Source organism: Mus caroli, unplaced genomic scaffold (assembly GCF_978045245.1).
Source record: "Mus caroli unplaced genomic scaffold, Mus_caroli_1 scaffold_2, whole genome shotgun sequence".
NCBI lineage: Eukaryota > Metazoa > Chordata > Mammalia > Rodentia > Muridae > Mus > Mus caroli.
The window spans coordinates 158,534,267-158,548,923 of NW_028227257.1; the positions used below are offsets into that span (position 1 = coordinate 158,534,267).

At 39.6% G+C, this 14,657-nt stretch overlaps 1 protein-coding gene across 1 annotated transcript in view; it reads right to left on the minus strand.

The window, feature by feature from the left end:
* The window catches only part of Myo3a (myosin IIIA), a 232,111-nt gene that overhangs the window by 74,547 nt on the left and 142,907 nt on the right, over window positions 1–14,657 (minus strand). The window contains exons 21-23 of the mRNA XM_021155802.2: window positions 13,125–13,254; window positions 11,345–11,424; window positions 10,806–10,883 (exon numbers count right to left, since the gene is read on the minus strand). Coding sequence (XP_021011461.2) covers window positions 10,806–10,883; window positions 11,345–11,424; window positions 13,125–13,254 — 288 coding nt within the window. The remainder of the gene's footprint in view (window positions 1–10,805; window positions 10,884–11,344; window positions 11,425–13,124; window positions 13,255–14,657) is intronic.

Consider the following 14,657-nt stretch of genomic DNA (forward strand, 5'->3'; position numbering starts at 1 on the left):
CTGATAAACAGCTTCAGTGAAGTAGCTGGATATAAAATTAAGTCAAACAAGTCAACGGTCTTTCTCTACACAAAGATTAAACAGGCTGAGAAAGAAATAAGGAAACAACACCCTTCACAATAGTCACAAATAATATAAAATATCTTGGCATCACTTTAACTAAGTAAGTGAAAGATCTGTATGATAAGAACTTCAAGTCTCTGAAGAAAGAAATTAAAGAAGATCTCAGAAGATGGAAAGATCTCCCAAGCTCATGGATTGGCAGGATCAACATTGTAAAAATGGCTATCTTGCCAAAAGCAATCTACAGATTCATTGCAATCCCCATCAAATTCCAACTCAATTTTTCAATGAATTAGAAAGGGCAATCTGCAAATTCATATGGAATAACAAAAAACCTAGGATAGCAAAAACTCTCCTCAAGGATAAAAGAACCTCTGGTGGAATCTCCATGCCTGACCTAAAGCTTTACAACAGAGCAATGGTGATTAAAAACTGCATGGCACTGGTATAGTGACAGACAAGTAGACCAATAGAATAGAATAGAATTGAAGACCCAGAAATGAATCCACACACCTATGGTCACTTGATCTTTGACAAGGGAGCTAAAACCATCTATTGGAAAAAAAATAGCATTTTCAACAAATGGTGCTGGCACAACTGGTGGTTATCATGTAGAAGAATGAGAATTGATCCATTCCTATCTCCTTGTACTAAGGTCAAATCTAAGTGGATCAAGGAACTCCACATAAAACCAGAGACACTGAAACTTATAGAGGAGAAAGTGGGGAAAAGCCTCGAAGATATGGGCACATGGGAAAAATTCCTGAATAGAAGAGCAATGGCTTGTGCTGTAAGATCGAGAATTGACAAATGGGACCTCATTAAACTGCAAAGCTTCTGTAAGGCAAAAGACACCGTCAATAAGACAAAAAGGCCACCAACAGATTGGGAAAGGATCTTCACCTATCCTAAATCAGATAGGGGACTAATATCTAATATATATAAAGAAGTCAAGAAGGTGGACTCCTGGAATTCAAATAACCCCATTAAAAAAATGGGGCTCAGAGCTAAACAAAGAATTCTTACCTGAGGAATACCGAATGGCTGAGAAATACCTGAACAAAATGTTCAGCATTCTTAATCATCAGGGAAATGCAAATCAAAACAACCCTGAGATTCTACCTCACACTAGTCAGAATGGCTAAGATCAAAAATTCAGGTGACAGCAGATGCTGGCGAGGATGTGGAGAAAGAGGACCACTCCTCCATTGTTGGTGGGATTGCAAGCTTGTACAACCACTCTGGAAATCAGTCTGGTGGTTCCTCAGAAAACTGGACATTATACTCCTGGGCAATCCCACAATACCTCTCCTGGGCATATATCCAGAAGATGTTTCAACTGGTAAGAAGGACACATGCTCAACTGTATTCATAGAAGCCTTATTTATAATAGCCAGAAGCTGAAAAGAACCCAGATGACCCTCAACAGATGAATGGATACAGAAAATATGGTACATTTACACAATGGAGTCCTACTCAGCTATTAAAAAGAATGAATTTATGAAATTCCTAGCCAAATGGATGGACCTGGAGGGCATCATCTTGAGTGAGGTAACACAATCACAAAGGAACTCACACAATATGTACTCACTGATAAGTGAATATTAGCCCAGAAACTTAGAATACCCAACATAGAAGATACAATTTGCAAAACACATGAAACTCAAGAAGAACGAAGACCAAAGTGTGGACCTTTTGCCCCTTCTTAGAATTGGGAACAAAATACCCATGGAAGGAGTTACAGAGACAAATTATGGAGCTGAGACAAAAGGATGGACCATCTAGAGACTGCCATATCCAGGGATCCATCCCATAATCAGCCTCCAAAAGCTGACACCATTGCATACACTAGCAAGATTTTGCTGAAAGGACCCTTATATAGCTGTCTCTTATGAGACTATGCCAGGGCCTAGCAAACACATAAGTGGTTGCTCACAGTCAGGTATTGGATGGATCACAGGGCCCCTAATGGAGGAGCTAGAGAAAGTACCCAAGGAGCTAAAGGGATCTGTAACCCTATAGGTTAAACAACTAACCAGTACCGCGGAGCTCTTGACTCTAGCTGCATATGTATCAAAATATGGCCTAGTCGGCCATCACTGGAAAGACTGGCCCATTGGACATTCAAACTTTATATGCCCCAGTACAGGGGAATGCTAGGGCCAAAAAGTGGGAGTGGGTGGGTAGGGGAGGGGTGGGGGAGGGTATGGGGGACTTTTGGGATAGCATTGGAAATGTAAATGAGGAAAATACCTAATAAAAATATATATTAAAAAAAAAGAAAAAAAATAACAGGGAGCAACAATCAGTATTCCTTAATATCTCTTAACATCCATGGATTCAATTCCCCAATAAAAAGACACTAACTGACTGGATATGTAAATAGGACCCATCAGTATGCTGTATATAGGAAATGCAACTCATTGTCAAAGACAAACACAACCTCAGAGTAAAGGGCTTGAAAACAATTTTCCAAGCAAGTGGTCCCAAGAAACAAGTGGGAGTAGCAGAACATTCTAATATCGGATAATATCGACTTTCAACCAACAATCATCCAAAAATTTAAGGAAGGACACTTAGTACTCATTATAAGAAAAATCTGACAAGAAGATTTCTCAATTCTGAACGTCTATGTTCTCAATACAAGGGCACCCACATTCATTTAAGAAATTTTACTAAAGCTAAAAGCAACATTGCACCTCACATAATAATTGTGGGGGACTTCAAAATGCCACTCTCATCAATTGACAGAGCAGGGAAACACAAAATCAACAGAGATACAGTGACATAACTAACAGAAGTTATGGACCAAAGGGATTTAACAGATATCTATAGAACATTTCATCCTAAATCAAAGGAATATACCTTCTTCTCTGCACCTCATGATACCTTCTCCTAAACTGACCATATAATCGGTCACAAATCAGACCTCAACAGATATAAGAAGATTGAAATAATCCCATGCCTTCTATCAGATCGCTACAGAATAAGGCTGGTCTCTAATAGCAACAAAAACAACATAATGCCCACATACACATGAAAGGTGAACAACACTCTAATCAATGATAATTTGGTGAAGGAAGAAATATAGAAAGAAATGAAAGACTTTTTAGAATTTAATGAAAATGAAGATATAACATACCCAAACTTATGGGACAAAATGAAAGCATTCCTAAGAGGAAAATTCATAGCTCTGAGTGCCTCAAAAAAGAAACCGGAAAGAGCATACACTAGCAGCTTGACAGCACACCTAAAAGCTCTAGAACAAAAGGAATCAAATACACCCAAGAGGAGTAGATGGCAAGTAATAACAAACTCAGGGCAGAAATCAACCAAGTGGAAACAAAAACAACTATTCAAAGAATCAACCAAACCAGGATCTGGTTCTTTGAGAAAATCAACAAGATAGATAAACTCTTAGCCAGACTCACTAGAGGGCACAGGGACAGCATCCTAATTAACAAAATTAGAAATGAAAAGGGAGATAAAACAACAGAATCCAAAAAATAATCAGATCCTACTACAAAAGCCTATACTCAACACAACTGGAAAATTTTTTAAATGGACAATTTTCTATATTAGATACAAAATCAAAGTTAAATTGGGACCAGATAAATTGTCTAAACAGTCCCATAACCCCTAAAGAAATAGAAGCAGTCATTAAAAGTCTCCCAACCAAAAAAAAAAAAGCCCAGGACCAGATGGTTTGCATGTAGAAATCTATCAGACATTCCAAGAAGGTCTAAAACAAATGCTCTTCAAACTATTCCACAAAATAGAATCAGAAGGAACACTACCCAATTCTTTCTATGAAGCCACAGTTATGTTTATACCTAAACCATACAAAGACCCAACAAAGAAAGAGAACTTCAGACCAATTCGCTTATGACTATTGATTCAAAAATACTCGATAATCCACTTCTGTATTTGCAGGCTCTGGCATAGCCTCACTTGAGACAGCTATATCAGGGTCCTTTCAGCAAAATCTTGCTGGAATATACAATAGTATCTGGGTTTGGTGACTAATTATGGGATGGATTCCCAGTGGGGTAGTCTCTGGATTGTCCATTCTTTCGTCTTAGCTCCAAACTTTGTAACTCCTTCCACGTGTGTTTTGTTCTGTAGTCTAAGGAAGAATGAAGTATCCACACTTTGATCTTTGTTCTTCTTGATTTTCTTGTGTTTTGCAAATTGCATCTTGGGTATTCTAAGTTTCTGGGCTAATATCCACTTATCAGTGAGTGCATATCAAGTGACTTGTGATTGGGTTACCTCACTAAGGATGATATCCTCCAGATACATCTATTTGCTCAAGAATTTCATAAATTCATTGTTTTTTGTCTATTTTATTTTTTAATTAAGTATTTTCTTATTTTACATTTCAAATGCTATCCCAAAAGTCCCCCATACCTCCCCCTCCCACTCTCCTACCCACCCACTCCCACTTCTTGGCCCTGGTGTTCCCTGTGCTGAGGCATATAAAGTTTGCAAGACTAAGGGGCCTCTCTTCCCAATGATGGCCCACTAGGCCATCTTCTGCTACATATGCAGCTAGAGACATGAGCTCTGGGGGTACTGGTTAGTTCATATTGTTGTTCCACCAATAGGGTTGCATACCCCCTCAGCTCCTTGGGTACTTTCTCTAGTTCCTCCATTGGGGGCCCTGTGTTCCATCCAATAGCTGACTGTGAGCATCCACTTCTGTGTTTGCCAGGCACCGGCATAGCCTCACAAGAGACAGCTATATCAGGGACCTTTCAGCAAAATCTTGCTGGTGTATGCAATGGTGTCTGTGTTTGGAGGCTGATTATGGGATGGATTCCCTGGTGCAGCAGTCTCTAGATGGTCCATCCTTTCGTCTCAGCCCCAAACTTTGTCTCTGTCACTCCTTCTATGGGTGTTTTGTACCCAATTCTAAGAAGGGGCAAAGTGACCACACTTTGGTTTTTGTTCTTCTTGAGTTTCATGTATTTTGCAACTTGTATCTTGGGTATTCTAAGTTTCTGGGATAATATCCACTTATCAGTGAGTACATATTGTGTGAGTTCTTTTGTGATTGGGTTACCTCACTCAGGATGATGTCCTCCAGGTCCATCCATTTGCCTAGGAATTTCATAAATTCATTGTTTTTAATAGCTGAGTAGTACTCCATTATGTAAATGTACCACATTTTCTGTATCCATTCCTCTGTTGAGGGTCATCTGGGTTCTTTTCAGCTTCTGGCTATTATAAATAAGGCTGCCACAGTCATCTATAGGATGGAACACAGGGCTCCCAATGGAGGAGCTAGAGAAAATACCCAAGCAGCTGAATGGGTCTACAGCCATATAGGTGGAACCACAATATGAACTAACCAGTACTCCCAGAGCTCGTGTCTCTAGCTGCATATGTAGCAGAAGATGGCCTAGTCTGCCATCATTGGGACGAGAGGCCCCTTTGTCTTGCAAACTTCATATGCCCCAGTAGAGGGGAATGCCAGGGCCAAGAAGTGGGAATGGGTGGGTAGGAGAGCAGGGCCAGGGGAGGGTATAGGGAACTTCTGGGATAGCATTTGCAATGTAAATAAAGAAAATATCTAAAAGAAAAAAAAAGAAAAAAATTACTCAACAAAATTCTTGCCAACCGAATCCAAGAACACATCAAAAAGATTATTCACCACAATCAAGTAGGCTTCATCCTAGGGATGCAGTGATGGCTCAATATTTGGAAATCCATCAATGTAATCCACTACATAAACAACCTCAAAGAAAATAAACCACACACACGATCATTTCCTAAGATGCTGAAAAAGCTTTTGACAAAATTAAACATTCCTTCATGTTAAAAGTCTTGGAAAGATCAGAAACTCAAGGCCCATACCTAAACATAGTGAAAGCAATATACAGAAAATCAGTAGCTAACATCAAACTAAATGGAGAGAAACTTGAAGCAATCCCTCTAAAATCAGAAACTAGACAAGGCTGCCTTCTCTCTTAATATCTATTCAGTATAGTACTTGAAGTTCTCCCTAGAGCAATTAGATAACAAAAGGAGGTTAAATTGATACAAATTGGAAAGGAAGAAGTCAAATTATCAATTCTTGCAGATGATATGGCAGTATACTTAAGTGACCCCAAAATTTCCACCAGAGATCTCTTAAACCTGATAAAAAAACTTCAGCAAATTCTCTGAATATAAAATTAACTCATACAAATCAGTAGCATTTCTCTACTCAAAGGATAAACAGGCTGAGAAAGAAATTAGGGAAATGACACCCTTCACAATAGTCACAAATAATATAAAATACCTGTGTGTGACTCTAACCAAGCAAGTGAAAGATATGTATGACAAGAACTTCAAGGCTCTGGAGAAAGAAATTGAAGAAGACCTTAGAAGATGGAAAGATCTCTTATGCTAATGGATTGGCAGAATTCATATATTAAAAATGGCCATCTTGCCGAAAGCAATCTACAGATTCAATGCAATCCTCATCAAAATTCCAACTCAATTCTTCACAGAGTTAGAAAGGGCGATTTGCAGATTCATCTGGAATAACAAACAAACAAAAAAACTAGTATAGCAAAAACTATTCTCAACAATAGAAGAACCTTTGGTGGAATCACCATCCCTGACTTTAAGCTGTAGTACAGAGCAATAGTGATAAAAATTGCATGGTATTGGTACAAAGACAAGCAGGAAGATCAGTGGAATAGAATTGAAGATCCAGAAATGAACCCACACACATATGGTCACTTTGACAACGGAGTTAAAACCATCCAGTGGAAAGAAGACATCATTTTCAACAAATGGTGCTGGTTCAACTGGTGGTCAGCATGTAGAAAAATGTAAATCAAACTATTCTTATCTCCTTGTACAAAGCTCAAGTCCAAGTAGATCAAGGACCTCCACCTAAACACAGATACACTGAAACTGTAGAAAAGAAACTGGAGAAGAGCCTTGAGCACATGGGTACAGGGGAAAATTTCCTGAACAGAAAACCTTAGCTTATGCTCTAAGATAAAGAATTGACAAATGAGACCTCATAAAACTGCAAAACTTCTGTAAGGCAAAAGACACTGTCAATAAGACAAAAAGACCACCAACAGATTGGGAAAGGATCTTTACCAATCCTAAAACAAATAGTGGACTAATATCCAATATATATAAAGAACTCAAGAAGATGAACTATAGAAAATCAAATAACGCTATTAAAAAGTGGGGTACAGAGCCAAATAAAGAATTCTCATCTGAGGAATACCGAAAGGCTGAGAAGCACCTGAAAAAATGTTCAACATCCTTAATCATCAGGAAAATGCAAATCAAAACAACCCTGAGATTCTACCTCACACCAGCCAGAATTGCTAAGATTCAAAATTCAGGTGACAGGAGATGCTTGTGAGGATTTGAAGAAAGAGGAACACTCCTCCATTGTTGGTGTGATTGCAGGTTGGTTCAAACTTTCTGGAAATCAGTCTGGCTGTTTCTCAGAAAATTGGACATAGTACTACCTGAGAGCCCAGCAATATCACTCCTGGGCATATACCCAGAAGATGCTCCATCATGTGATGAGGACACATGCTCCACTATGTTCATTGCAACCTTATTTATAAAAGGCAGAAGCTGGAAAGACCCCAGATGTCCCTCAACAGAGGAATGGATACAGAAAATGTGGTACATTTACACAATGGAGTACTATTCAGCTATTAAAAACAATGAATTCATGAAATTCTTAGGCAAATGGATGGAACTAGAAAATATCATCCTGACTGAGGTAACCCAATCACAAAAGAATACACATTGTATACACTCACTGATAAGTGGGTATTAGCCCAGAAGCTCAGAATACCCAAGATTCAATTCACTGACCACATGAAACTCAAGAAGAAGGAAGATCAAAGTGTGGATACTTCAGTCTTTCTTAGAAGGGGGAACAAAATGTCCATGAGAGGAGATACAGAGACAAAGTGTGGAGCAGAGACTGAAGGAAAGGCCATCCATTGTCTGACCCATCTGGGGATCCATCCCATATACAGTCTCCAAATCCGATACTATGGTGGATGGCAACAAGTGCTAGCTGACAGGAGCCTGATACAGCTGTCTCTTGAGAGGTTCTGCCAGTTTTTGACAGAAGTGGATACAGAGGTGGATGCTTTCAGCCAACCATTGGACTGAGCACAATGTACCCAATGGAGGAGCTAGAGAAAGGACAGTAGGAGCTGAAGGAGCTTGCAGCCCCATAGGAGGAACAACAGTATGAACCAACCAGTACCTCCAGAGCTCCCTGGGACTAACCCACCAACTAAAGAGTGCACATGGAGGGGCCCATGGCTCTAGCTGCCTATGTTGCAGAGAATGACCTTGTTGGACATCAATGGGAGGAGAGGCCCTTGGTCCTGAGAAGACTTGATGCCTCAGTGTAGAGGAATGCCAGGACAGGGAAGCAGGAGTGGGTGTGTTGGTAAGCAAGGGGAGCGGGGGACTGAATAGGGGGTTTTTGGAGGTAAAACCAAGAAAGGGAATAACATTTGAAATGTAAATAAAGAAAATATCTAATAAAAACTATGGAGACAATGGGAAAAAGAAGAATAACCCATTAGGATTAACAGAGCCCATTAAAAGTAGAACCTCAGCAAAGTAGTCATCTCTAAGACCAGGATCAGGACCAGAACTTCCTGGCAATGCAGAGAATAGATACAGCAGGGAGGACTGGTTTTTAGTGTTAGAAATGCAAACATCTAGAGTTTCAGGGCCAGTGCAACCCAAATACTGAAGTTAGACAACTGAGAAATCTGCTGCATTTAAGTGCTCTGCTATGGACCAGCTCAGATGTCATCCTCCCAAACAGTTTCATCTGCTACTCTGAAGTTCTCTCATTACATTAACTGTGAGTCATCCTTCCTTTAGCCACGCAAACATCGGCCTGGCACTGGGATCCAAATGTGACAATGGCTGCTGGCTTTCTGAGCAATTTAGGCACTTGCATTTTCTTAGGACTAGGCATAGTCACCCTTGTTCCATTCTAGTTGGCAGAATAAAAAAATAGCTCGAGAACATATTACATACTACATGAAATTATCCTCTGTCAGTTTTTACTTCACCCTGATGATTAAAATGATCTCATGACCTGATCTGATTTAACATTCATACAGTGTGTGATGCTAACAACAGTGGTATGATAATGGTGTGGACAACTCACTCAAAAAAATAAACTGGTCTGGCTGTATGTATGTTTAGTGGTTCACATCTGCTGCTTGATGACATAACAGGACGTTTTAGCGGCGGACACAGGCTGTAAGCATGTAAACGTGCCAGGGAATACTCAAGGAGTATTTGAGCCGGCTACAGACTTAGGGTTGTGAGAATACACGTAGTATCATATACACAAGTATTCAGACAGTTCAAAAAGTGCTTCATGACTTCATTATAGGAATTCATTAATTCACTGGACACCAATAGTATGTTTAATCTGATTGCATCCACGACTTTCATATTGAGTGACATTACTAGTGATTTCCTGGTTTTAGGTGGCATTTTCTCTGTCATTCTGGTTGGCTGGTTCAAAAGAGATAAATGAAGCTGGAACTATACTGAGAATGGTTATTTCAGGTGTTTGACCACAGGGAGGAGAGCACTTCCTTCCTCTTCTTTCTCCCTTAAAGTCCAAGAAAGGTCACCTTGCTCATAAGTCATGGTGTGCTACTGTGTCTGGTGATCGCTTCCTTGCCCCAATCCTATAATGGGCTCTCTCCTCCTGCTGAAGGTGTTGGGTTGTGTATGTTAAAGGAAATATTGGCTGGAGAGCCACACTTATACCTGCTTCATCTGTCCATTTCAAAACCATTCAAAGGCATTGAATTAAAAAAAATCCTCCTTTTAAATTTGTTTTTAATTTTTATTCTAGTGGAAATGCATTTGGATGCATAGACATATCTGTCTGTCTGTCTATCTATCTATCTATCTATCTATCTATCTATCTATTTTTTTATTGTTTTTTTTTTTTTTTTTTTTTTTGAGACAGGGTTTCTCTGTGTAGCCCTGGCTGTCCTGGCACTCACTTTGTAGACCAGGCTGGCCTCGAACTCAGAAATCCACCTGCCTCTACCTCCCAAGTGCTGGGATTAAAGGCATACGCCACCACGCCCGGCCTCTGTTTTTTTAAGACACGTATCACTATGTAGCCCTGGCTATCCTAGAGCTCACTATGTAGACCAGGCTGTCTTTGACCTCACAGAGATCTGCCAGCCTCTGTCTTCTTAGTGCTGGTATTAATGACATTCCTGTCTCTGTCTCTGTCTCTGTCTCTGTCTCTGTCTCTGTCTCTGTCTCTGTCTCTCTGTCTCTGTCTCTCTGTCTCTCTGTCTCTCTCTCTCTCTCCCCATCTCTCTCGATTTCTTTGACAGGGTTTTCCTTATGTGGTCATGGCAGTCCTGGACTTGCTGTGTAGACCACGCTGGCTTTGAACTTAACAGACATCTTCCAGCCACTTCTGGGATTAAAGGAGAGTGCCACCATATCCATTTCATAAGGATAAACTTTAATAAAGTTATAAATTCTATTACAATTTTCATGGAGTTCATTACTTCACAGGAGAAATACTGAAATAAACTGATCCACAAATGAAACTATGTGCTAACATATCCTGTATCCATTGCAGCTGATGGGTATAATAAACACTGTCTTTTGCCAGTTACACTTTTTTATGCCTAATTCATTTTGAATGAGCAGTAACCGTAAATATAATGTATCGTAGTTAAACATCTTACTCTAAAATAGGATGAGACCGTTTGCGTTTTCACATTGGTGGTTTCACAGGCATGGCATGTGACATCTCTAGTTTCACCCTAAGGAGACCAAAGAAGACAGTCAGGCCTTACCATCTTCTGCACATTGTGATCTACAAGAACTATGTGGTATTTTCCATCAGTTTTTCTTAGTCTAGGTATTAAATGCACAAATCCACACATGTTATTGCTATTTGTACTTTAAGAATTTCTGGGTTAGCCTCATTTGTGTGTGGACTGTTCTTGTGCAGAACATGAAGGTTTCTGACCTTGGCCACATGCACATTTTTATTTGGCAACTGTATAACATTTGAAGATTTACAAAAAATTAGGAATATACCAGAAAGGCCTGGTATTTTAGCAGTAGTCAGTAAAGCAATCATAATAAACACATCTGCTAATTGAGAAGAAAAAGCAAAGGGACAGAGAGAACAACTTGCTCTCACCAAAGGGCGCAGAAGGGAGCACCAAAGGGCACCAAGGAGGTTCAGATGAGCAGGCTTGGAGGTGCGTCGTCTTACCTTGGTCAGGTTTGTGGATTTTTCTGAATTCCACATCTGATAGTTTATTATATTTTTAGTTTTAGAAAGTGGCAGATTACCTATGGGAATGCAGATATCATTTATTTGTCTTTTTGTATCCTTGGAGGCTGGACAATTGTTTTTACTTATTTAAAGTATTCTGAGCATATTAAGACTCAGAAACTTGGTTACTTATTTATTCAAATAAGGATAAAGGATAGTATGTGAACAATAATAATTTTGTTTGTTTGTTTTTCCAGACAGGCTTTCTTTGTGTAGCTCTGGCTGGCCCGGACCTCACTGTGTAGACAAGGTTGGCTTCAACTTCACAGAGATCTGCCTGCATCTAACTCCAAACACTAAAGGCATGTGCCACCACTGACAGGCTATAATAAATCTTTCCCTGTTTTGGGTTTTGTTTCCTCCTCCTCTCCCTCTTCCTCTTCTCCCTCCTCCCCTTCCTGTTCCTTTTCTTCTTGCTCTTCATCTTTCTTGAAAGAATCCTGCTATATAGTCCAGAATGACCTCATACTCCTGCTTCAGCCTCCTGACTTCTAGCAGCACAAACATGGATCATCACGCTCAGTTACCACAAATACCAAATTCATAAAAAGAAAGAAAACCCCACCTTCCTCACTTGACACCATGGGAAAGGCAGAGGTGACTGACTGCTTTCCTCTCATTTGTGAGACGAGATGGGCAGACTATGGTGAAGAATGATCTCAAGCTGCATGTGAGGTATATGTGTCTGTTTTAAAGAGTTTCTGAGTTTTGTGTTTTTTTTTTTTTTTCCTAATTCAAGCTGAGCTTCACAGTGAGCTGTAAAGTCACATGAAGTGTTTTTTTCAAATCAAATGTGATTAAAGTCAATATGAACTTTCAGTCTTAACATTCAGGTGTGTGCTCTGTACCATTCGAGGTAGTGAAGCAGTGAAAATTGTAGAAACCAGTAAGCCTTGGCCTTGAATTACAGCTATCGTTCTTAGTTGGGGGTGCTATTCTATCATATTCTGCAATTTTAATACTTAAATAAGGCTTACTTATTTAAGCATTTAAATAAAATGTGACCATATGAATGACAAGCACAGGGTCTGGAACAAGACTTTTACATATATATTTGAGGATATGGAAGCAATTCAAAGGAGGGAGAATAATGTTTTCAACAAATGGTGTTTGCACAATCAGAGAAGGGTTATGGGGAGGGGAGGAGAGATCACAGGGGCTGTGTGGGAGATCATTTGTATGATTAATTTGCTCTATTGGTTATGGGGATGTATATATGGAGTCTTTATGTGAAAAAATCCAATTTTATTGGCTAAATATTTCAGTTACACATCATTAAAACCACTAAAACATTTATATTTACATATCACATTTAAACTACAATGTGAAGAACTCAAATCATATATTTTCCCACAACAAATAAAAGTGAGGATGAGTAACGAGAGGAGTAAGAAACAGGATGATATAAACTTAATACATAGAGAGCCCATGAACACCAGGGGCCATCTCGGGCTGCCCATTCCTGAAAACGGCAGACTTTCTTTTGAGTAGAGTGAACTCTTCCATATTTTCTGGTGAGGTTGTCAAACGCTTTTCTTTATAGAAGCCTTGCATCTTTGTATTGCTTTTTATGTCTCTCTTAGATTAGGAATAAGTGAATATTTAGTGAATTGAAAATAAACACAAAATATTGTGGACTATGGTCACAAATAAATCAGGTCAATAGAAACTACTTGATGGGGCTTAGGGAAAGTTTTCCAAACATCAACTGCCTTACCTGTTTTGGTCAGAGGGTGGTTGACAAGTTGCCGAATTACACTGTTTTCTGATGACCTCAAAAGCAGCACAATATCAGTTGGGAAAGTGTCTCTGTTTTTAGCCAAGAACCCACTAGCACTATAGAGGACCTGTTGATACACAGTGTTATGGTGGTTATTATAAACAGTCACTGTCATCCTCAGTGCTTAAATGAAAGGTCAGTCCTTACTGAGCAACAAACACACAAGATGTGTACAATTCCTTACCATTTGGTTAGAGATGTTGTGAATCTGGTATGCTCCTTTTCTTTAATTGGAGGGACGGGAAGCATAGACCCTTCCCCACTTCCCTAAGTCCCCACTTCCCTAAGGACTGGTCCAGATCTACTGACTTCAACATGATAGGTCTTACATAACTTGGAGACTGAATGCTGTAGGGGTATGTTTTTGTCACTTCTAAATAATTTTAAGACTTTAAAAATATGAACACATTCCAAAAATTTCTGATGGATAATAAACATGTGTAGTCATAGATTGAATCATGCTAATCCAGAACTTGTGTTAAAGATATCTTCAGTAGTCTAAACAGAGAACAGGCCATATGAAGCCTGGGTGAGATGACATATGTCTACAAGTCAGGATAAGAGGCTTCCTTAGACAACAATCTGTTCAGTGTACCTTGGACTCACACTTTCAGCATCTAGAACAGCAATAATATGTTTCTCCTTTTGGGGCATTCAGCCAGTACTCTTGTTATAAACCAAATAATACACTTAGTAAAAATGACTGGATAAAATGATCATAGGCAGCTCTTCATTGACAGTCAAAGCAGCCTTTAGTTGGTCAGGCAAACACTAAGAATCAGGGAAGGTTATAATGAGAATGCCTTAAGGGTATGTACAGTTGTTAAAAAATTAAAAAGATAGGTATATGTGTGTTTTGCCTGCATGCAAGTTCATGCACCATTTTGAACAGTGCCCACCAATGCCAGAAGAGGCCATCACATCTTCTGAAACTGGAGTTACAAACAGTTCTCAGTTGCCCTGTAGGTGCTGGAAACCAAACCCTCTGGCCTTCTGGAAAAGCAGCCACTCTTCTTAACCTTTGAGCCATCTCTCCAGCTCCTCAACTTGAGTGATATATTGTTAATGACAAAGGTCATTGGGACATTCCCTGGCCCATGGAAGTGGCCAAATGAACAAAAATATAGGCCTTCTCAATTAGTTTAGTTGTCAGTGATTTCTTCTATCATACATTCTTCCTTGATTTTAGTCTTCATACCTCAACAATTATGGCACAGTTCTGAGTGGATGGCCCATTATTCTCCATGGAGGAGAAACTGTCCCTTGGGTGTAAGACAACATCTCTGAGGTTTGACAGGTGCATGGCTGTATTTCAATAAATGTATGAATGCTTATCTAAACTCCTGACCATCCATTAGTCACCTGCACACATCTGAGGCAACACTACTATCTGACTGTTTCTCTCTCTCTCTCTCTCTCTCTCTCTCTCTCTCTCTCTCTCTCTCTCTCTCCTAGAGCATTGGTTGAAAG